The 21,415-nt window shown below is 40.3% G+C and overlaps 3 protein-coding genes across 4 annotated transcripts; 1 reads left to right on the top strand and 2 right to left on the bottom strand.

The window, feature by feature from the left end:
- Positions 1-496: 496 nt before the first annotated feature.
- Positions 497-8,441, bottom strand: LOC144661692 (uncharacterized). 2 transcript variants are annotated; one of them, XR_013572334.1, is made up of 3 exons: positions 8,313-8,441; positions 1,168-3,851; positions 497-904 (listed from the first exon to the last, which is right to left on the bottom strand). XR_013572334.1 is itself a non-coding variant. In XM_078522498.1 (2 exons), the coding sequence occupies exons 1-2, from the start codon at positions 8,368-8,370 to the stop codon at positions 1,297-1,299; spliced, it is 2,613 nt and encodes an 870-aa protein (XP_078378624.1). In that variant the 5' UTR covers positions 8,371-8,441; the 3' UTR covers positions 957-1,296. The 2 variants fall into 2 exon arrangements, 1 of the variants encoding a protein (XP_078378624.1); XM_078522498.1 differs by lacking the exon at positions 497-904 and having other exon boundaries at positions 957-3,851.
- Positions 8,442-10,931: 2,490 nt separating this feature from the next.
- LOC144659877 (radial spoke head 1 homolog) lies at positions 10,932-14,429 on the bottom strand. Its single transcript, XM_078520399.1, has 2 exons — positions 14,266-14,429; positions 10,932-11,739 (listed from the first exon to the last, which is right to left on the bottom strand). Exons 1-2 carry the CDS (start codon positions 14,317-14,319, stop codon positions 11,119-11,121), a joined length of 675 nt encoding a protein of 224 aa, XP_078376525.1. The 5' UTR covers positions 14,320-14,429; the 3' UTR covers positions 10,932-11,118.
- Positions 14,430-16,195: 1,766 nt separating this feature from the next.
- On the top strand, positions 16,196-19,865 carry LOC144660920 (steroid 17-alpha-hydroxylase/17,20 lyase-like). Its single transcript, XM_078521643.1, has 3 exons — positions 16,196-16,402; positions 17,638-17,795; positions 18,700-19,865. Exons 1-3 carry the CDS (start codon positions 16,308-16,310, stop codon positions 19,863-19,865), a joined length of 1,419 nt encoding a protein of 472 aa, XP_078377769.1. The 5' UTR covers positions 16,196-16,307.
- Positions 19,866-21,415: the final 1,550 nt, after the last annotated feature.

The following is a 21,415-nucleotide window of genomic DNA, read 5'->3' as shown; positions in this document are numbered from 1 at the left end:
GCAAAACAGCCGTTGTCTTGTTTACGAGCCTTGAATTTCTGTGGAATAAAGCTACTTTTGGTTGAATTCTCCTCTCTTATTTTCGCTCCGTACTTTGGCGGCTTGCTGCTCATACACTGAATTAAAAATGTTCTTCGGAGATGCAATTTTATAGTGACAAAGTACGATTCAAGAAGCGATTTCGAGAGCTCAAAAGCTCCCGCTCCCATCGCTTCGCAATATGACATGCAAGTGTTAACAACGTATTGACATCTTGCTGTCAACTTTCCAAGCGTTAGCCAATCATATTTTTGCGTTGTGAGAGCAACGCATAATTCAAACACTGTTGCTTAGCGGGTAGTCCCTATTTTTTTCGCTTCTCGCCTTGCCCCGCCTCCTCCCCCCACGCGTAATTTTTTTCGCAATACGGTAAGCTCGACGAACTCTTGGAAAAAAAATTCGCTTCAAGCTCGACGGACTCTGCGAAAAAATAGGGACTGCTCGTAGTCTAATGGGTACCATCAAATTAGTGAAATGAAGGTATATAAAATTCTGGTAGTTTCATGTAACCAAATTCAACTCAACAAGTTTTTACTTACTATATATCACTGTACACTATATATGTAGGCAACTGCATGTACACCTAATTGAAGAAACGTTGACCATGTGAAAAGCATAAACCATGGACAATATGACCCAATTGTATTCTGGGTAGACAGCCTTGGTAAGCTTAGTAATAATTATAATTCCATCTATTTATAATGATATTCCATTTATTTATAATCAAGACATTTCCTTTCTTTAAGAGCATGATTTATGCAACCTGTCTTATTGTCATGTTTATGCTGTCACAGACAACAAAAATTTTCATGGTTTATACTTTTCATGGGTCAACTATTCTTCATTCAGGTGTATACCGTATTTTCTCGATTAAACGCCCCCGGCGTTTATTTTAAACTTGGCCCTATAGGGCCGGCGTTTATTTGAATTCAGGAGTTTTTTCAAGCCCTATGTTTCTAAGAACTGAGTTTTATTCATTGTTTTTGACAGCTATATAATTAGACATTATTTTTAAAGCATATTTAACCTTAAATAGTTGTCTAAGGGGTTTATTTTCAAATACAACTTGGAGACCCGGCGTTTATTTGGGGCCCGGCGTTTAATTGAGAAAATACGGTACATGTACACTCTGTATAATTATGTAGCAGTAATAGCTGAAGTACATGTATACATACCACTGTCAAAGCATTTAAGAATTTATAAGAAACTACATCTTGAGTGTAAAGGATGAAACACACACCACCTTAGGCAGCCATGTTAGAAAAAAGCAGGGCATGTGTGCTCAATAACACAGTTCTTGCAGTGTTCTCTGATGTACATGAAAGTTTCGTAACTGAGGTTGCATTCCTGCAAGTTCAAGTACTGCACACTGCAACACTGTGCCGCAATGGTTTTAACTCCAGTGTCCGTCACACGTTCACACCCTCGTATACTGAGCTTTTTTAGCTGAGGACAGTGGATGCCAATAATGTGAAGACCATTGTCTGTGATGTCACACTTTCCTGCATCGAGAGATCGCAGTTTCAAGCAGTTCTGAACAATGTGAGTTATGCCGACATCTGACACAGCTTCACATCCCCTGATGTTTAAGTACTTTAATTTTACACAATGCTTTCCAATGTACTTCATTGCAGTATCTGTTACAGGACATTTTGCTGCACTCAGATACTTCAGGCCCGCACAATTCTTGGCAATCTCCTTCAAACTAAAATCTCGTACTTTATAGCAGTCACTAACACTGAGCTCTTTCAGGTGACCGCAATGCTGCGCAATATGTTTGACGCCAACATCTGTGACACGATTGCATCTGCGGAGATACAAATTTTCAAGTAACCCACAGCTGAGACCCACGACTCTCATTCCCAGGTCATCAAAAGCCACACAATCAGACAGGTCCAAGAATCGCAACTGAAGAAATGATCCGTGATGGCCCAAGCCAAATCCATTAGCTACTGGTGCGGATATGCTGTTCACACAAGTACACCCGCTTGCATCCAGATGTGTAAGGGTGTGACAATTCAGTAAAATGTCATGAAGACCCTTGCTGGTGATACAACAACAACCCGAGACATCAAGCTCCTCCAAGTCTATGCAAAACCGCGCAATGAAACCCAAACCTTTGTCAGACAGTAGTTCGCAACCATTTAGTTTGATTGAGTGTATGGTGATGCAGTAACCTTGGGTGTCCATTGCAAGCTTTGCCAAGAGGTTCCGTAAAACTTTATTTATGTCACTGCCTTGGTAATTGGAAATTTGAATGTTCGACCAAAGTACTGGATCCCAACAGAGAGTCTGCCATTTCTGACAGACCCCCGATGCATTGCAAAGGTCTTTTGTAGACAAATATGAAAGAATAAGAATCAAAATATCCTCAGGTAAATCATTCAATGAGTGAATTCCAGAAGTTGACTTTCTTCTTGGGTAATGTGGAAATATATCTTCAAATGCACTGTGATCACTGATGGTTGTCGAGTCGCTATCATATCTTGCCCTTGGTGGAGGTGGTTTTATTTTTTCCAGTTTTGTAATCCTGTTGCGTAAATGAGCTTGTAAAGAGTCTTTTCTCTTAACTTTGCGTGCGTCTTCCTCTGGTGAACTTTCATTGTAACCAAGGCTGGTGTCTAGTCTCCCATTTCTCTGTGTAGAGGGAGGTGAGTCGAAATCATCTTCAGCATGACCATTTGTGGCTGCAGGTAATTTTGCTGAGGAAGAAAGAAGCCCATTGGACTTAAAATTAACACCTTTCAGGTTTCTATGATCCCTGACAGAAACACTAAATTTATCCTTGTCAGAAGACATAGTGGAAATAGGTTCAGTGAAAGACTGCGATGATGTACTTTGCACACTATCGGTATCTGTTGGCCAGTTATTTGATTTGCGCCTCCCGCCAGAATCCATCTGCACTCTTACAGATGGTGCAAGTCTCTGCGCTAAATCCAAGTCTTTTCCACCATTCTGTCCTTTACTTTTACTCTTATTTCCTCCCTTTTTGTATTTCCTTTTCAAAGAAAGATCTTCATTAGCTCCTGTGTCCTCTCTCCCTTCTGTTTCCACAAATGCTATTCTATTTTGAGGCCTTAAATCACTGTCAGTGTCTGAGCTTGTTTTCTTGGATAAATTTCCTTTCAGGTTTGTCCCTGGTTGAACAATTTTCTCTGGTGACTCAGTCGAGGCCCGACTAAGCATCTTTTGAAATTCACCAGTTTGGCCATTCTGCTGTTGTTTACGCACTGCTCGTGAATCCTGGTCTTGTTTATGAAGTGCAATGGCTTCTCTGGAGTGATGATGTACTCGCTGTTCTCCATTCATTTTGCTGTAGTCTTTTATGCCGTTACTCTCAATTTTTCCAGCACTATTAGATGGCCTTTGTCTTTCTGCTCTGCCTCTGTTTTCCATTCTTACATTTGCCTGGGGAGCTCCAGACTTGTGAATCACCGCTATAGGGTTACCACCATGTAATCGCTCATTTTCATGTCTGTCTTCACTATTTCTTAGAAATTCAGGCACGGCAAGCTCCTCTCTGGGTATCATTAACCCTTGCCCTCCTCTTGAGGAGAAGTCTGGGTCCTTAAGATTCCGCTTCACCACAGGAGATGTACCATTTTCATGATGGCGGTGTGACTGAGTATCTTTCAAGAAATCTGGAACTTCATATTCTTTCAAAGGCAAATGAATTGAACTTTCTCTGTGGTTGCTGACGTTGACTGCAGCTGGACCATTAAGACTTGTGTTGGCACTCCGCACTGGTGTTGGTGAGAATTCCTTTCTGGGATAGCCTTTAGGGGATTTCCCCTTTCTTCTTTTGTCTTTATCTGAAACAAAACAGAGAAACAGCATTAGGAGCATTTCATTACAAACATGCATGCTGTAGACTTTTTAAAGTGCATTAGACTGATTGTCATTCTTTCCTTATAGTTTAAGTTACAGTGAGAATTTCATTTGGGACTTGGTATGTAAAGGATCCCAAAGCAGGGGTGGGGGGAGGGGGTGCTTAGAGCCTCATGCCTGTCTTGGTGCCTGTGTCTCAACATTTTTTACACCAGTGCCCTGCAGCCTATAAGGCTACCGGTATATAGCATCTACATGTAACTACAATAGTACATTGTATATTATTGCTAAACGTCATGGCCAGGGATGTAGCTAAGAGCTGGCTTGCGACTAATTTTACTTGTTGAAAGAAAGCTGATCTCTGGCTGAATCTTCACAAGGAAACAAAGATTTAGGGTGATTTTGAAGGTATAGAGACCAGAAGCGCGCCAGCTGGGCTTTTCAGTGGGCCCGCTTACACTGTAGTTTTTTCTTAGCTACATCCCTGCATGGCAAGTGCCAAATAATTAATTGTGTGATGCTTTCTCTCTCTCCAGCTTTTGACAGCATTACAGAGCCATTGGAACATGAAATCTCTGTAATTTGAAACTCTTCTAACCTGATGAATGAATAATCTGATGATAATGGGTGATGAATTACGGTATAGTTTAAATTACATGTCAATAGATCTTGTGCAAAATCTTTCCGTCTAGAACATGATCAGTGTCAGAAATCTAAAGAGATTTCAATACATGTGGACAAGCAGTGAGTATTCCAAAACCTTGTACTCAACAAGGTCACTGAGAAGTTGTGAAAAAATGCAAAAATTTTGGTTGCTTTCTAATGTTAAGTGCGAGTGCACAATAAATCAGTTCCATTTTTCTGCAAATTATTCAGTTGTAAGACATAAAATTTTCCCCCCCCCTTTTTTTAAAAATTAATTTTAAAATAATATTTAAAATAAATATTAATATAAAAAAAAAAAATTAATTAAAAAATTTTGTTAAAATAATTTTTTGGGCGTTTTACGCTTTGCGAGCGTTTATATATTTCATAGCTCATCATATATTTCATAGCTCATCATTTTCTCCTATAAGTACTTCAGAGTTGTCAGTTAGAGCAAGTAATTAGTTTTTGCTCAGATGACTGATTTTATTTTAATCAAGGTTGTCAAAGTGTTTTATTACTCACTGAAGTGGTTGAAAAGAGGTACCAGTGATAATAAGATTAGCAAACTGTAACAATACATTTAATAAAGGATGAAAAGCATTTGCTCCCCCATAGAGTTGATTGTCTTATGATTTCAAACTTATAACGTATTGTTTAAGACTACAGGGTAACAAAACTATACACTTGTCTTTGGTGTTTCATTATCTGATCAAGGGGGTCACTTTTAATTAATTAAATTTATAATTCTCTGAAAAATGTTGAGAGAGCTTGTTAGCACTTCCGTTCTACAGTACATCTTATAACCTCATAACATGTCAAAGAATGCATCTTGCTGTTTTATTATCACTTATCGTTGATTCCTAAGGAGAGTTTGACCTGAAAAAACCTACATGTGGTTCATATTTTTCTAATTAATTTACACTGCATGTTTGTATTTGTTTGCACCACAATTTGCAAAATTTACGAGGAGTCTGATTGTACAAAATAAAATGGTTCTGTCAACAATCACAAAAATGTAAGCCTTACTTGTGAGCCAATCAAAAGTTTAGTAGGGATAACAGTTATTTTTTCACAAATGGGGCCAAGCAGTATTTTTAAGAAAAATAAGGGTCACCTTCGAAATGTCTATATAGTTAGTAAATTTGAATAACAATAATATAATGTTTCTCCAGTTTGTAGACAAATACATAAAAATTAATAATGTTGTACAACACATGGTGGCAACTCTTGTATCTATGGAATGATACAAAAATGTATACCATAAACCTAAACAGTGCACATGCAAAATACTTGTATACCTGTAGTTTACAGTCATTTCAGAAAAATGTTCAAAATGTATTGCATTAACCATGCCAATTAAATTGATAAATATATTAATCAAATAGTAAAGCTGGAAGAATTTAGTCTGGGCAAACTCCGAGGACATTGCCATTTAAATGTCTGGGTACAGAGAGGGTCTATTAAGGGGGTTGTACAAACCGCAGGCCACCATACATTGTTCATCCTAGACCGCAAATTTCTTTTATTTTATCCTGAAAACCAAGAACGCCATAAATTTCTTCACCGTAAACTGCAAGATATTAAAAAGTGTGCCTGCAGACCACCACTCAAATGAAAATCAGATTAATCCACCAGACCGCCAGATTATAACAGACCCTCTACATTGCCTGGGTACCAAGTGTGAACATAACCTATTCATGAGACACCTTGGGCTTTTCATTCCCTTAAAAATATTCAGGAAATTTTGACTGGAAGTCAAATGAACTCTGTTTTAGTCCATATTTAAAATGACAACACCCCAGTGAAAATGGTGAAATTAATTAAAAATATTTATTTGGTCATAGGGGAACACAGAGTCAGTAAAACCCCACAAATTATGTGACATGTAATTAACAAATTATTAACAAAATCCAAGGGCTCCTGTGTGGACATTCTTTGTGCGAAAAAAGCTGATTAATGCCAGTCTTAGTACGGTTTCAGTGACAGAGATGTATCTGAAAATGCTGATACCAACATTTTTCATTTTCATTAATTTCTTGCAGACAAAATGAAATTGAATGTAGGATCATGTCGAATTTATACATATACCGGTACATTAATTTTGTACTTCTTTGCCCTTTTCTCCTAAGCTTACCCCTCCGGCTGATAATTTAAAAAATACTGCAGTTATATATGTCTGATTGAATTTTATTGCAGGAAGAAAGAAATTTGTATTTAATTTTCACTTATATCCTATTTCAAATTGGAAGAAGATCAAATCTGCTGAAGCAACAACAAAAGTGAAACCACGACCTCTACAAACGGAAGGAGGATAAAAATTTACTTTATCTACAACAAAACACTTTCCCGGTATCATATAGATTTGGAAAGAACTATATTGAACATGGAAATTTACTCATACCTACAATAAACTCTGTCTACATTTTAAGAGCAATGTTGTTGTAATATACATTCATCTCCAATTTCACACTCTCTTCAGAAACTAAACGAGACTAAATTAACATTTGAATAATTAAAGAGCGAGTCAAATTTCCCGACATTTAATCGCAAGAAATCATAAAGAAAAAACATTAAATGTAAAGGAAATGCCATTACCTTAAATTTCGCTTGGAAATGCTTTGGAATACGATCATGAACTGGCACGATTTTCACAGTATGAAAAAGAAAGGGATTAGTACGATTACGCTTCGACTTCACTCCGTGAAACGTGGCCACCACAGTGATGTTTAAAACAAGCCCGGTTAAAATGTGCAAATGGTTTTAGATTCAATTAAAATTACCCGAGCTTCTGGCTGACTTTGTGCAGAAGTTAGCATTCTAGAGGAAGTTTAGCGAATAAAACCCGCGTACTTTGTGTTGCATATGCTCTAAAAATACAGAGCCGCCGCTTACGATCCTCTAACTTGCAAAGCGATCGATCGAGATATCATCTTTTCCGCACGAAAAACATAAACTTTTGCGAGTTGAGAATTAAGGAAATGAAACTGAAATTACCTTTCAATTTTCTCGTAAGTATTGCTTAGGTAAATAAGCTGACAGAGCTATAAATGCAAGCAAAATATTGACGGTATTTAAGTGCGATCTAATTCGTAAAGATGCGAAAAGCAAAGATCTCTCAACGACAAGAATAATGAGATACTATGAGCGACAAATGGCGGAATTTCCGCTTGGAGACAAATAAATTCCATTTCAAAACAATTATTGAAGTTTATTCTCGAGATAAAACGAAACAAAACCTTCCACGGAAAAGAATGCCGCGAATGCTCGATCAAATCTTCTTTGAATACAAAAAACAGTACGGCCTCCATGTTGTTCAAACAAACTCGTCGCGAATGGGTTTATGTGTTTAAAAAAGCTAACATGTTATGTACATATGGTTTTATCTCGCAGACATACAAATAACACGGCCTTAAGTTGACTTATGACAGTCTCAAATCGAGAAACACGTAGATAAAACTGAGCGATACCAGCCAGAATTTCAATGTGACGCCGTAAGCGGTATTCCACAACAAAAAGCCGTTACTCGAACTTATGTAGCGGGAATGTAAAATGAACTGCTTTGAAATGCCTTTAAATAATTCTAACACATTTAATAAAGGCTTTATTGTCGAAATAATCGCCGAAAACTGCGCCTGCGGATCGAAAAAGTATAAAATATTCCTAAGCTCTTTCGCAAATTTCGCAGGCCATGGCATTGTCATGCAAAACTGCCCTTCACAACTCAGTGTCACACTTGAATTTGGAGTAAGTGTTTGCCCCTTTTTCGACCTAAGCCAGAAATCTAACACTTTTCTTACCTTCAGGGCTTCTCCCTTGTGTATTTCCCATTAGTCCACGTGAAAAAAACCCAAACATAAAAGCGAACAAGGCGCTTAACTATCGCATCTTCCCGTTGACTTTCGCCAAGTATCCCCGGTAACTTGTCCTGAGGCCCCAATCTGTCAAACGCTACTCATTTTGTTTATGAGCCAAACAATGAGCTCCAATATAAATAATTAATGAGTCGGATTACCAAAAAGTATGTAAATACAGCGAGGTAACTATTCTTTATTTAAACTCTCCGGTAAATATTTGGATTTTTGAGTTGAAGGGGCAATTTTTCTCTCTTCCGGAAAAGCACATGAAGATTTCGTGATTTAGATATCACACACACGAAAAGTCTGATATTGTCCGACATGCGAATATTTCTAAAGTGCGTGCTTACAAAGTTATTTCACGCAAACTTGCGTTCGATTCAATATCACCTCAACTCATGCCATTGGAGTGCTTTTAGGGTAAATTAAATGTCTATTTTTACGCACGAACAGGGTTGCGTGTTTCATCTCAGCCATGCTGAGAAACTGATAACTGGATTATAAATTAAACGCCACTGACCTGAAATCAGACCTGAAATCGTATTAACTGAACATGCAATAAATTATTTTTAAAAGAAAAACAAAATCCTTATCGATATATTTGTTAATAAAAAAATAAATTGAAGTGGGTATGCTATTGTTCATTCGCGGTATTTTATAATTGCAACGCATTAATTTTAGCACCTAAAACACAAAGCCTTCTTTCTGTGCAGAGTTGTAGACAAACTTTACTACAAGTTGCTATTTTTAGAGGCTACCAAATTTAGCAAATTTTATTTTAAAATATTCCCGGAAAGAAGATGCAACCTTTTATAAATTTAGACCCTCGAACGAAGACAGCCAAAGCTTCAAAGAACTTTTTTTCAAATATCTAGCAAGTCCTTTACACGTCTTTATAAAAACTTGAGCGATTTGTCGGAATTCGCAGGATTTAAATTTGAGGAATTGACTCTGTACTTGATCAAGAGTTAATACAAGTAATGTAACGGTATTGAGCACTCAGATAGAACGAGTGACAATATTCACGCCTTTGCCTGTCGAAAAACGAGAAGGTCTGTTTCGTCCACTGACCCCGCTACCCTTGTCAGTTTATACTCTCGATTCTCCTTTCTAATAACGGTGCCTTTCTTGCAATATTAGTTCTAAGAATTAAGCAGTACATCAAGACAGGAAACCTGTCTGATTAACAGTAAATTTATATTCCATCGGGAAATTCGATGTTGATGATCAATAAAATTAATATAACCCTTCTGTCCTCACGTTGTTCAAAATCTACTTTCTCCTCGATAGATTAATACAAAGTCAGGTATGTGTGCAGGAGAATATCGCAGTTGATCAGCGCGGAGACAATTAAAATTCTCCCAGAGCTATATAGCCTGGGTACAGATGTCTCCTTTCTCCGACGAAGAGACGTCTGCCCGAGCGCAGGCTACCATTATAACAAGTTGTAAGAATTCCAGTGAATTCATATATGGAGTCAACTATGGCCCAAGGACAAGGGCATTCGTGACAAGCACTAAGTAGTTTCTAAATAGCTCACGACTGGTCTAGCCTATCAAGGGTCTGTTTGTTGTCATTTACACTCGATTGAATCTGAGATCGGAGGAAGTCAGAAGCCAGAAGCCAGAAGGTCGATCACGATAGCTACAGTAACTCGTGCTCAACACATGTCTTTAAGCACATGATACTACGCGCCATATTCTCATCCGGCTACGCGCGCTCGCTGTTCGCGAATAAACTGGAACGGAAACTGGGAAGTAAAGCCCTGGCCAAACGGAAACGCAAGTGGACGCAAGTAGTCGTAAGTTGTACTTGCGTAAGACTCAGGCGTTGGATGACCAAACGGACTCGGAAGTTTACTCGCAAGTGCATGCAAGTTGTCAAAAAAGCCATTTCAATGCTACTGCGCGCCCTGCGTTGACTTGTGTTGGATGGCCAAACGGTGAAAAACTTGCTTTGACTTGCATGCAAATTTGACCTCGACCAATGTGAATGCAAGTCAACGCAAGTGCGCGCAAATAATTCCTAATGGCCAAACGGAAACGCAAGTTAAAAGCTTGCATCTACTTGCGTCTCCGTTGTGGAAGGTGATCCGAGATACAAAAACAAACGGAAATAATTTAGGCGATGCTTGTGAAAAGTATAATGATGGAAACTTGGGTTTGCCCAAGTTTGGGTTTTTGGGTTGGCCTAAACGGAAAGGGAATAGAAAGAAAGGAAGGAAAATAACCGGCGGGTACAATCCCCCTTAAGACTCGTTTAGACGAGCAATTTTTATGTGACAATTTTACTGTGACGCGATGGGAGAAACAAAGAAATCCTGTTAAGTTCAAAAATTTATTAATGATACTGGAGACAAAGTTGGCCTTTAAAATGTTAAAGACACACGCCGAACAATACAATTCCTGTTCACTGGTGCGCGCACCACTGGGACAAAGGACAAAGATAATTACTTAATTTAATTTGCTCGGTATGGTGCACAGCGTTATCGCCTTATGATTCGCACCGACAAAAACAATGAAATGAAACAAATGAACAAAATCAAATCAGTCACATTAGAGAGCCGTTGTGGAATTTTTTTTATTCACTCACTTGAAGATTCGCTCGTTTGTTTCAACGTCACGATCCTTAAATAAATATGTTAGGAACAGTAAACGTGGTAAATTTTATAAGCTGTTTAGCACTCAGTAGACACGTCTTTTATTTACAAAATATGTCACAGAAACTCAAAATGTTTAGTTTTTCAAAGTCATCCTATGATAGCAGGCTCGATTTCTGAAATACTGGAGCATTTCCACTTGGCTGTAAGCACAGTCAGTTGTTCATCCTCTTCGGTATCTCCCTCCTGGATCGTCTCTTCTAACACGTATTCCCCGTGCTGTTCACAGCCGATATCAAAGCGATATTTACCCCCGCCTTGGAGATTATCATCCACGAAGTTGCCGACGTATCTGTGATTGGAGTGGACCAGCTCCCCAGAGCCATCCCGCTTGCCGTGAACCCATGATCCTTTGTACTTGGTCCCAGTCGCCGAGTACGTGTACACGCCTTGACCGTGCCTCTGATGCTCGTACCAGTCCCCTTCGTAAGTGTCCCCATTCACGTAGTAGTAAACTCCGTGGCCATTTCTGCGATCTTCGACCCAGCCACCCTCATAGCGCGAGCCGTCTGGGTACCAAAACGACCCTTGGCCGTGTTTCTTGCCTTTAACGTATTCACCGACGTATTTGGAGCCGTTTTTGAAGCGGTATGTTCCGTTTCCGTGTCGCTTACCATGTTCGTACTGACCCTCGTATGTGTCGCCGTTGGGTAGCGTTGCTTTGCCGTAGCCATGCCGTTCTTCGTTTTCATTTCTTTCACCTTCATACTCCTACAGAAGCGAAACAACAAACCAGGGAGTCAGCATTTGACCGCTGAGTTCGTGTAATCCCCAATCCCCAACTACAGAAAAAGATTTGCCCTCGCCCCTCCCAGAAAAAACCGAAATCGCCAACTCACGGGCATAGAAAAAAATTCTTGGCACTTCCCGACACTTTATTTTGGGTATCTGCCTTTTAAGGATTCGCTAAACTTTTCTGAAACGTGCGTTTGATCAGTTACATGCAAAATAACCACAAAACCTCAACATACCGATACCAAGTGATCACTATTGGTAGCGGATGTTATATATAGGTTAAGTAACAAAGTTATGTCTGATGCTTGGGGAGAAATATCTGAATAATGTCAGCTGCAGTAGCATTTTTAGACTTTCTTAAAGTCGCTTCGAAACGCGTTTCGGCTTGCCACGTTCGCCTATAGAGGGCGAATTGGTGCAAGTCTACAGCATTTTGTATGAAAGTTTTAAACCAAGTTAAGTTTTCGATCTCTTTTGTGCGCCTATCATTTCAGAATGAGCCAACCGGTTTTCAAACATAAAGGTTGACACATTTTACAGACTTTGCAAGGATTTTTCTCCGACTTTTTGCCTTGTTCGCAAGCAGTCATTAATTAAATTACACCCGAACCCCTTTATAGGTTCTGATTAAACCTGGAAAGGCCAATGAGCTCTGGCGTGCGCGACCTCTACAGAATCGAAACAGCGTGTTTTTTTGCATAATATAGTTTGTTTTCTCTAGGGCAATGTATTCATCATAAAGGTTGATTGCACGCGAATGTAAATTTTGCAAACGTTGAAAATTGTGACAGGGATTCAAATGCTTACTTCTGTGCCTTGAATTTATTTCGGTGAAGTCACCTGTAAGCGGGAAAGTCGATAACGGTATTTCTTAACTATTTGCTTTCCTTATTGCCTTTTTGTTGTTTTTCTGGACCTCTGTGATGCCAATTACTGTGACAATTTGATTAGAGCGTCCGCAGTGTTTTGCTGACTTTCGCCAGTCAAATAGCCGACATTTAGCTTGATGTTATTAATATAGGGAGAATTGGTATATAGCTACTCTAAAAACTTATTGATGGGCAGACAGTTTTTTTCCTTCTTCAAATTAAAGTAGGAACTGGTAGAGTTCTAGACAAATTGTTTGATTACCGCAACACGCTGTTATGGCTCATCAAACAAACGAATTGTCAAGTACTTGCAATTTGAAGAGAGCTTCGTCGGCACCGAAAATTTTACATAGAAAATTTTACACAAACAGTTCGCGCGTTTTGAATCGTTGCTTCAAATTAACACCCGAGCCGAGGATGATAGAAGTTCGCAAAATAAAAACCTGTTTGACATTCAAAACTCCGAGAAATTGGCAAATTCGTGGTAATATTGACATGTGCCAATTTCTAGGAGTTTTCAATGTCAAATGAGTTTTATTTCGTGAATTTTTCCTCCTGGCTCTGGTGAATTGAAAACAGTCAAACGCGCGAATGCATGTCTCATTTTCTATGTAGAAATTTTCGTGCCGGCGCTCTCTCAAACCAAACATGATATTGGACGACGATGGGCCATAACAACGTGTTGATGTCAAATTGTCTAGAACTCTACCAGTTACTTGGACGAGACCCATCAATAAATTTTAAATGACTACCTGCCAATTCTCCATATTAATAACATCAAACTATGTCGGCTGTTTGGCGAAATCCGTACCAGGATATCAAATTGTCACGAAATTGAAGAAAATGGTCAAAATACCGTCATTTTTCCCACAATGACACCGAAACCGCGACACAAATGGGACCCGAATCCCAGTGTACAAAACGCATTCGCTGCAATCAACCTTTATGATGAATACAAACATAATTATACGCGAATGTAAATTTTGCAAATGTTGAAAATTGTGACTGGGATTCAAATGCTTACTTCTGTGTCGTGAATTTATTTCGGTGAAGTCACCTGTAAGCGGGAAAGTCGATAACGGTATTTCTTAACTATTTGCTTTCCTTTTGCCTTTTTTTTTTTTCTGCCTCTGTGATGCCACTCTCGTGACAATTTGATTAGAGCGTCCGCAGTGTTTTGCTGACTTTCGCCAGTCAAATAGCCGACATTTAGCTTGATGTTATTAATATAGGGAGAATTGGTATATAGCTACTCTAAAAACTTATTGATGGGCAGACAGTTTTTTTCCCTCTTCAAATTAAAGTGGGAACTGGTAGAGTTCTAGACAAATTGTTTGATTATCGCAACACGCTGTTATGGCTCATCAAACAAACGAATTGTCAAGTGCTTGCAATTTGAAGAGAGCTTCGTCGGCACCGAAAATTTTACATAGAAAATTTTACACATGCAGTTCGCGCGTTTGGATCGTTTCTTCAAATTAACACCCGAGCCGAGGAGGAAAAAAATTCGCAAAATAAAAACCTATTTGACATTGAAAACTCCTAGAAATTGGCAAATTCGTGATAATATTGACATGTGCCAATTTGCTTTCAGATCGCCTGCAAAAACTGGTTAAAAAACTGTTCTACTTACCCCAAGGTTAATACCTTCGTCTTCTTCGAATTCTTCCGATCCTATATCAGACATATCGAAGTTAAGAAGTTTGTTTTATATCTCAAATTAAACGGGTAAACGTCGTTCGCGTTGAAAGCTCGGCAAATATTATTTCACTTTGTGTTTGCAGCGGCTTTTTGGTTTGCGTTGCCTAAGCAACAGTCCGTGAAGTTAAATTTAAAAGTCAAATGTGATGTTTCTCTAATGAGGCCGCCCAGGTCTCTAGCGGATTTTAATCACCTCAAGCTCCCAGGCCTATATTTTCGACACAGTTTAGCACAAGTAAAAACAAAAACCTACGAAAAATGTAAGGTTTTTCGGGTATCTTTGTAGAGCACGATGGTGAACGCAAAGCGTCAATTCGTGGGTTCCTAAGAGAAGTTTCAGAAGCTCCCGTCCCGCCCCGCGCGGCATTCGCGCTCGACTCGCGCGACGGAACGGTTCTCATTTGTTCATTCCAGCCTCAATTTGCTGAAAATTCCGTGAAGCCAACCTGTGCACCAGTCGTTTTTCTGGCGTCAACTCGGAATAGAAAGAACACAGTTATAAATGCATAATAATAATAATAAAAAAAAACTGAACGTCAGCCTGACGGGTTTAAACTCGAAACTTCCGCGGCAACACGTGACGGGCCTGTGTCAAATGGTTGTGCCTACACGCCCAGTACTCGCTCCTCAATGCACGAGCCTCATAGAAACGTGCGCGTGGAAACGATATTACTTACTTCTTAAAACGAGCGCAAGGTCCCGAGCTAGGGAGAGTTATTAAACAAGAAGCTTATTATATGGCTTTCTTTGCCACTTTTGCCCACATTTTGCCAGCCAGCCGGGCATGAGCATTGCTCATAACACCCGTGGGCATCATGGAAAAAAAAATTAAAAAAAAAAAAACGGCCGCGACTATTAGCCAAGCACGACACGCGTTATAATATCTTATCAAACTCTAGCCATATCAGGGCCGCAGCCAGAGTTCTGGCATAAACAAGGCAAGATCTGCTATCGCGGAAGGCGCGAGCCCCTGGTGGGGTCTTTGGGTGTGTCCCACAGAATCTAGAGCACTTTTTCGCATTTTTATAAGGTATTTCTTCAGAAAAAACTATTCTAGTTCAATTGGGGTATTATTTTCCCAACTAAGAGTATTTTGTTTTTAATTTTGGTTTAGAATCTAGACGAGGCAAGCTCCTCGTCTTACCTCTTACTAGCTACGGCCCAGCTGTAAAATAAGAAACTGAAACTTTGTAACCAGTTGCTATTTTTTTAATATATATATGATCGACTTTCGTAGGCCTGCAGTCGAGGCTTGTAAGCACTGACTGTGACGTCACCGAGGCCCCGCCGTTAGGACGCGAGGGTCGGGGCCGGGGGCCACGGTCGGCTCGACGCACAACGAGTGAAGAATTTGGAGAATCGAATTGACGTAAAAAATCGATAATTAATAACTAGGCTAAGGTAGAAAACCCCCAAAATGTAACAATAACAAGATTGAGAGAGATTACGAAGGACAAACTCGAAAAGTATGGCGAAATTAAATTTTTCAAGGTGTATCGTGTATGACGTAGTTCCTTCACAAATGAAAAACCTTTTCGTCTGCGCTGACGTCACTATGTGGATCTGTGTCTACGTCACTTTTGACGTAATGAACAAAAGAAACGCAAAAATAGCGTGAATTTAATCGTCAGGAACAGTAGGCGATCTCGCATAGCGTAATATCACCATAGAAACCAAATGTTTATTGCTAATATTTTTAAGGCTTTTTGTCACGAAATGCCCCCCTGGCGACAACTAGTAACAGGTGTCACTTGGAGGAAGCGTTGCGTGACGAATACATATAACGGTCTACCAGTCGATGAGTGACTGACTGACAGTCTGGCTGAGTGCTGCCACCTACTCTTAAGTTGTACTGCAAACAAAATGGCTTGCGTGCTGAACGCGTTATCTGATTCTTTCAGCACTGGAAATGTTCTTCTGCTTTTGTTTCTGCTGCTTCTTTTGCTTATGTAGGTGCTCTTCGAATTCAGGAGCATGCCACCTGGTCCGCGCTTAACGGCGCTCCCTGTTTTAGGGAACGTGTTTTCTCTTAACATGAAAGCAGCGAAAGTTACCAACGTATTCCAAAGGTTAGTGAACTCTACTGTATGATACTACATTTAAGTTGAGTTTCGTCTATTATTATTGTCCAGTTTTAGTTAGGTTATATGAACGGTCTATGCCCCCTCTGTTGTCTTTTTTATCAATTGGACTAAGTCAAGCTAAACTGAAGCCACCGTACCTTGTAAATTCGATAAAAACAAATTCTTTCTTTCCGAATTACTTGTCATATTGGCGCGCCATGGAATAGCACGCGGACCCCTTCTGTTTCCTTCTTCCGCTATCGCAGGAAGGACTAAAAAAGGATCGAAGGCATGCTCGTATATTTATAAAAGTGCCAGACAAGAAACATGAATACAGCTGCCACGAAAACCGTAAAATGCGGCAAAATTATCAGGCAAATATTCCACAAGGCCGGAGTGAATTCATGCAAAAGAAAATATGCATTATATGTGCATGATGTACGAATTACCGGCACTTATAAGTGTTTTTCTGTCTGTTGATTTTATGAGCAATTGTTGTGCTAAATAGATGAAAATGCTCAGCAGCTTTACTAAAGCTTTCATCTCACTGATATGAAAAATACTGCACGACGTGCATGCGTCAATTGAACTAGGAATGCTCGCGTGCACTTTTGAAAAGAGCTCGTGCTTAACTGTTGCTATATAAATATAAAACAAATAAAAATCTTTTTAAGCGCGGTTGGTCAGCAATTATTTGCCTCAGGCGACACTTAAGATAGTGGTGAATATTTACCGGCACGATGCGGGGGCACTGAATCCCATGGCCTGTGATTAATAAGGGAAGCCTCGAGCGAAGCGGCCTATACTGCCGGAGCCTATCCCAGTTTCAGTAGCATGAAGCCACAAGGAGTATTTCTACTCCCCCCTGGATGGGATGTTAGTCCATCACAGGGTTACCTCCCAGCATTAAATTTGTTGGTACCCATTTTTTTACGCCTGTGTGGAGAGAGGCACTATGAGAGTAAAGTGTCTTGCCCAAGAACACAACAAAGTGACCCCGGCAAGGGCTCGCTGACCAGGACCGTTCGACCCGGAGTCCTGCGCGCTAACCGTTAGGCCACCGCGCCTCCCTTAGCCTGCGTAGCTGCCGGTATTCCCTTGACCTGTGATTATGTCCAGGTAATTCCATAGCTTTCTATAGCTGCTTTTTTAAGTGATCCATTTCTTGCTTAAAGAAATGTTTTGCCCAGAAATGTCTTCTTAATTAGTCTCGGTTGATAAAGTGCCTTTTTACTTTGTAGTCTTAAAGAAAACTATGGCCGGGTCTTCTCGCTGAAACTTGGAAGTTATAAGCTCGTCATGGCCTCGAGTCCTGAGGCTGTTAAAGAGATGCTTGTCAAGAAATCTGCTGACTATGCAGGAAGACCACAAACATATGCTATTGGTGTCACTACCTTAGGTTAGTGAATTAGTTACTTAGTTTAACTTGATTAATTTAGAACGATTTCTCGTAAACCCTTGGGAGGAACCAAAGGCAGCACAAGCTAACGATAAGAGTCACGTGCAACACTCTTGAAAGACTCAATTTATATTTAAGGGTTTTTATGGGAATAAGCAATTTTGTTTTAGGAGGTACAAATTCGAATGTTTTATGAGTAAAATTGACTTACACTGTTGCTGTGTCGTGTTCTTTGTTGTTTGCGAGCTCCTCGGACCAATTTAAAGTGTTTTTAATGAGTTATTGCTTTGCGTTAGTTTTGGTCTGCTTGTGGAGGAACTAGGTACATACAGTGGAACCCCGATATAACGATCTTCGATATAACGATATTCCCGATATAACGATGAATATGTTATGTCCCGGCAATAGTAAAAGTGGGACGGCCCCGATATAACGATTTCTCGATATAACGATATAATTTTACTGCCCCCTTGGCATATCGTTATATCGGGGTTCCACTGTATCTACATTTGCAACGACCCACCAATTGGATCAGAAAGGCATTTTATTTAGCTCCAATCAATCAAAGTCAAGATTTCTCTTCTTTTAAGATAATAATGCTTTAAAATATTTAAAGCGTAAACGTTATCAAGGTTTGTGCTAAAAGCCGAATTGCCTTCTTTCTTTTAGCCTGGTCTATAGATCCTCGTGGGGCGAAAAAATCAAGTTTCCATTCTAAATTAAATTGAAAAAATTCTTAATTCTAAATTTTTAAAAAAGAAAAGAATGGAAGGCTGTGCCTAAATGTGTTTTTTCCAACAATCGGAGAACCTAGAACAAGCTACTTTTCTACATGATCTTTTACCAACTGCAGTATTTAGGAATTCAGTTTCTAAACGATTTTACCCGCCTTTCTAAATTACAGGATGCAAAGACATCATGTTCGGTAACTTTGGCCCTGCCTGGAAATGTCACCGAAAACTCTTCACTAAAGCCTTGCGCCAGTACCTCACGGACATTCCTTTGATAGAAAGGCGCGTCACAGCACAGGCTAAAAAACTGATACAGTTCATTGAGGAACGTGATGGAAAGCCTTTTGATCCAGCAGAATGCTTGAGGCGCGCGGTCGCTGATGTCATTTGTGGAATTGCTTTCGGAGAAGGCTTTGATACAACAAACCCAGATTTGAAAAGACTTTTGAAACTAAACTCGGATTTCATCGCAAACACAGATGATACACAATTGGTTGCATTTTTAGATTTCTTTCCGTTCGGAAACTGCTTGCCAATTAAGGCTTATGATCGTTGCATCAAGCCTTTCTATGAAACGTTCGAAATAATTCGCAAAATTTTAAAACAGCGAAGAGCGAACTTTGATCCAGCGAAACCCGTGAGGGATTTAATGTCTGGTCTTCTTCACGCCAAGCATGAAGCCGTATGCGAGGGCGACGAGGAAAAAATCTCTCTTCTTGACGATGATTATATAATTAACACCATCCAAGACATGTTTCTTGCCGGCCACGGAACAATAAGCACCACATTAAGGTGGACGATAGCTTTCTTGGTCAAACATCCAAAATTCCAAGAGGACATTCAGCGCCAGTTAGATGAAGTAATTGGCGATCGGAGTCCCTTGCTACACGACCGCCCCAGTCTTCCTCTTATTCACGCGACCATCTTAGAAACGCTACGCGTTGGGAACGTGGTACCACTTGCTGTTGCGCATGTCACACTTGCCGATACAACACTCTGTGGGTATAGGGTGCCGAAAGATACAATCGTCTTCGCTGACACGGAGTCTGTGCATATGGATCCTGAATACTGGAAAAACCCCACCGTGTTTGACCCGTACCGCCATCTTGACAAGCATGGTAAACTGGTCGCGAACCGTAAAGGCAACTTTTACCCTTTTGGAGCTGGACACCGCGGTTGTGCTGGTGAACCGCTGGCAAAAGTCGAGATGTTCTTGTTTATGTCGTGGCTGCTTCACAAGTTTACTTTTGTGGCTGTAGAGCGCCATCCACCAAACTTAAAGGGAGCTTTTATTCAGTTCCCTTCGCCTTACAAGATACGTGCTATCAAACGAAAATAAGTAACCTGAAATATTAAAGTTAGTGTCTAAGTGAAAATCTTTATCTTTTAAATACTGGAACAAATCGGTGACGAAACTAAACCCTGTCCTGCATAAAACACTAACTCGGTGCTAAGACGGAATTTATACTGTTACATGTCTGTCTGGATTTGACAAAACGTGGACTCCGGGATCCATTGCGGCCCCAGAAATTTGAGGGGGGGGGGGGGGAGGCAACGTCACCGACCCCGTGGGCAGCTAGCTGGGGCCCTGACCTAACAACCCTAGGGAGCCCTGGGTCAGCTGTTGCCTGCAATCCGGCTGGGGGGTGGCTTAAGTCAGGTTTTTGGCTTGTTTTCTGCAAAGACTTTGCTTTGAAATGTGGTCAGGACTGCTCCTGGCTTTTGGTTTTTGGGGGGCTGGCTCAGAAGCCTTGAGACCTCTGAGAGCTCAGCTGTGACCGGGTATTGGAAGGCTTCCTAGCAGTGCCCCTGGGCTCTCTGAAATCCACAGGGGGAAGGGAGGGGTGGGCTAAGAGAGTTGCTGGCCCCAGGCAGTTCCTGGGGCCTTGTTTTCTTAAATCAGGACAGATGTATAACCTTACTTATTTTTTTTTACTGTTGTATAAGGCCTCTACGTTCATAACTAAGGGTTTAATTAGTTCAAACGGTCTGTTTAAATCGTATACTGACTACGAATATTTGTGATCATGAATAAAATTGATTTACCCTGCTGCTGCGTTGTATTCGTTGTTGTTTGCCCTCTATTCAGGCCGGTTTGATTGTTTTCGTTTGGAAACTTTTCGGCAAGACTGTGGGCTTCCTTTTACTGAAATGGCTATAAAGAGCCATTACAAGCAGGCGAACCAGTCACAGTTTCGGATGAATGCTCTCTGCTCTGTGAAGCTATATAATCCACTGAAAATATCTCTGCAGCCACAATTCAAAGCAGAAGTGTTGAAAAGTGTCCCTGTAAGCACAACGCGCTGAATAACTATAACCGCTTGACTGTATTACCGTATTTATTCGATTAAGCGCCCTGGGCGCTTATTAAATTTTTTGAACCTTGAGAGTGGGCGCTTATTCGAGGTGGGCGCTTGTTCGAGGCTGGGAGCTTATTAAATTTTCGCCATTTCTCGCACTGTAGTAAGTTTATTTTACAATAAAACAATGAATAATAATAAAACGTTTCTGTAAAATACTAAGAAAAGTCGGTCTTCAGGGAAGTCTCTTAGTGGTACTTAGTCAACTTCAATCTCAATTTCAATAGTCACTATAATCTCTTGTGCACCTCAGTATTTTATGAAGGGGGTGGGGTGGGCGCTTATTCGAGGCTGGGCGCATACTAACTTTTCTTACCTCAGTACAGAGTGGGCGCTTATTCGAGGTGGGCGCTTATTCGAGGTTGGGCGCTTAATCGAACAAATACGGTATTTTCTTTTCACGGACAGTTTTGAAAACCTGACCCAAGTCCCCTTGACAGGGGAAGAGATGGCGCTTTCCTCCTTCTCCGCATTTTGCGGATAAGGAGACGCCAGGAGGCAACTGGAGACTGTAGAGAAGCTGCCCAAA

Source organism: Oculina patagonica, chromosome 7 (assembly GCF_052425735.1).
Source record: "Oculina patagonica isolate OP01 chromosome 7, crgOcupat, whole genome shotgun sequence".
In the NCBI taxonomy this organism is placed as follows: Eukaryota; Metazoa; Cnidaria; class Anthozoa; order Scleractinia; family Oculinidae; genus Oculina; species Oculina patagonica.
Note: the sequence above shows the minus strand (reverse complement) of the source record. Positions and strands in the feature narration are given on the sequence as shown.

Coding starts and splice junctions, on each gene's coding strand:
- LOC144661692 (XM_078522498.1), bottom strand. CDS start 8,370: ATGTTTGGGTTTTTTTCACGTGGACTAATGGGAAATACACAAGGGAGA. Junction 3,852..8,312: donor ACAAGGGAGAAGCCCTGAAG/GTAAGAAAAGTG, acceptor GTTTTGTTTCAG/ATAAAGACAAAAGAAGAAAG.
- LOC144659877 (XM_078520399.1), bottom strand. CDS start 14,319: ATGTCTGATATAGGATCGGAAGAATTCGAAGAAGACGAAGGTATTAAC. Junction 11,740..14,265: donor ACGAAGGTATTAACCTTGGG/GTAAGTAGAACA, acceptor TCGCTTCTGTAG/GAGTATGAAGGTGAAAGAAA.
- LOC144660920 (XM_078521643.1), top strand. CDS start 16,308: ATGCCACCTGGTCCGCGCTTAACGGCGCTCCCTGTTTTAGGGAACGTG. Junction 16,403..17,637: donor GTTACCAACGTATTCCAAAG/GTTAGTGAACTC, acceptor TTTACTTTGTAG/TCTTAAAGAAAACTATGGCC. Junction 17,796..18,699: donor TATTGGTGTCACTACCTTAG/GTTAGTGAATTA, acceptor TCTAAATTACAG/GATGCAAAGACATCATGTTC.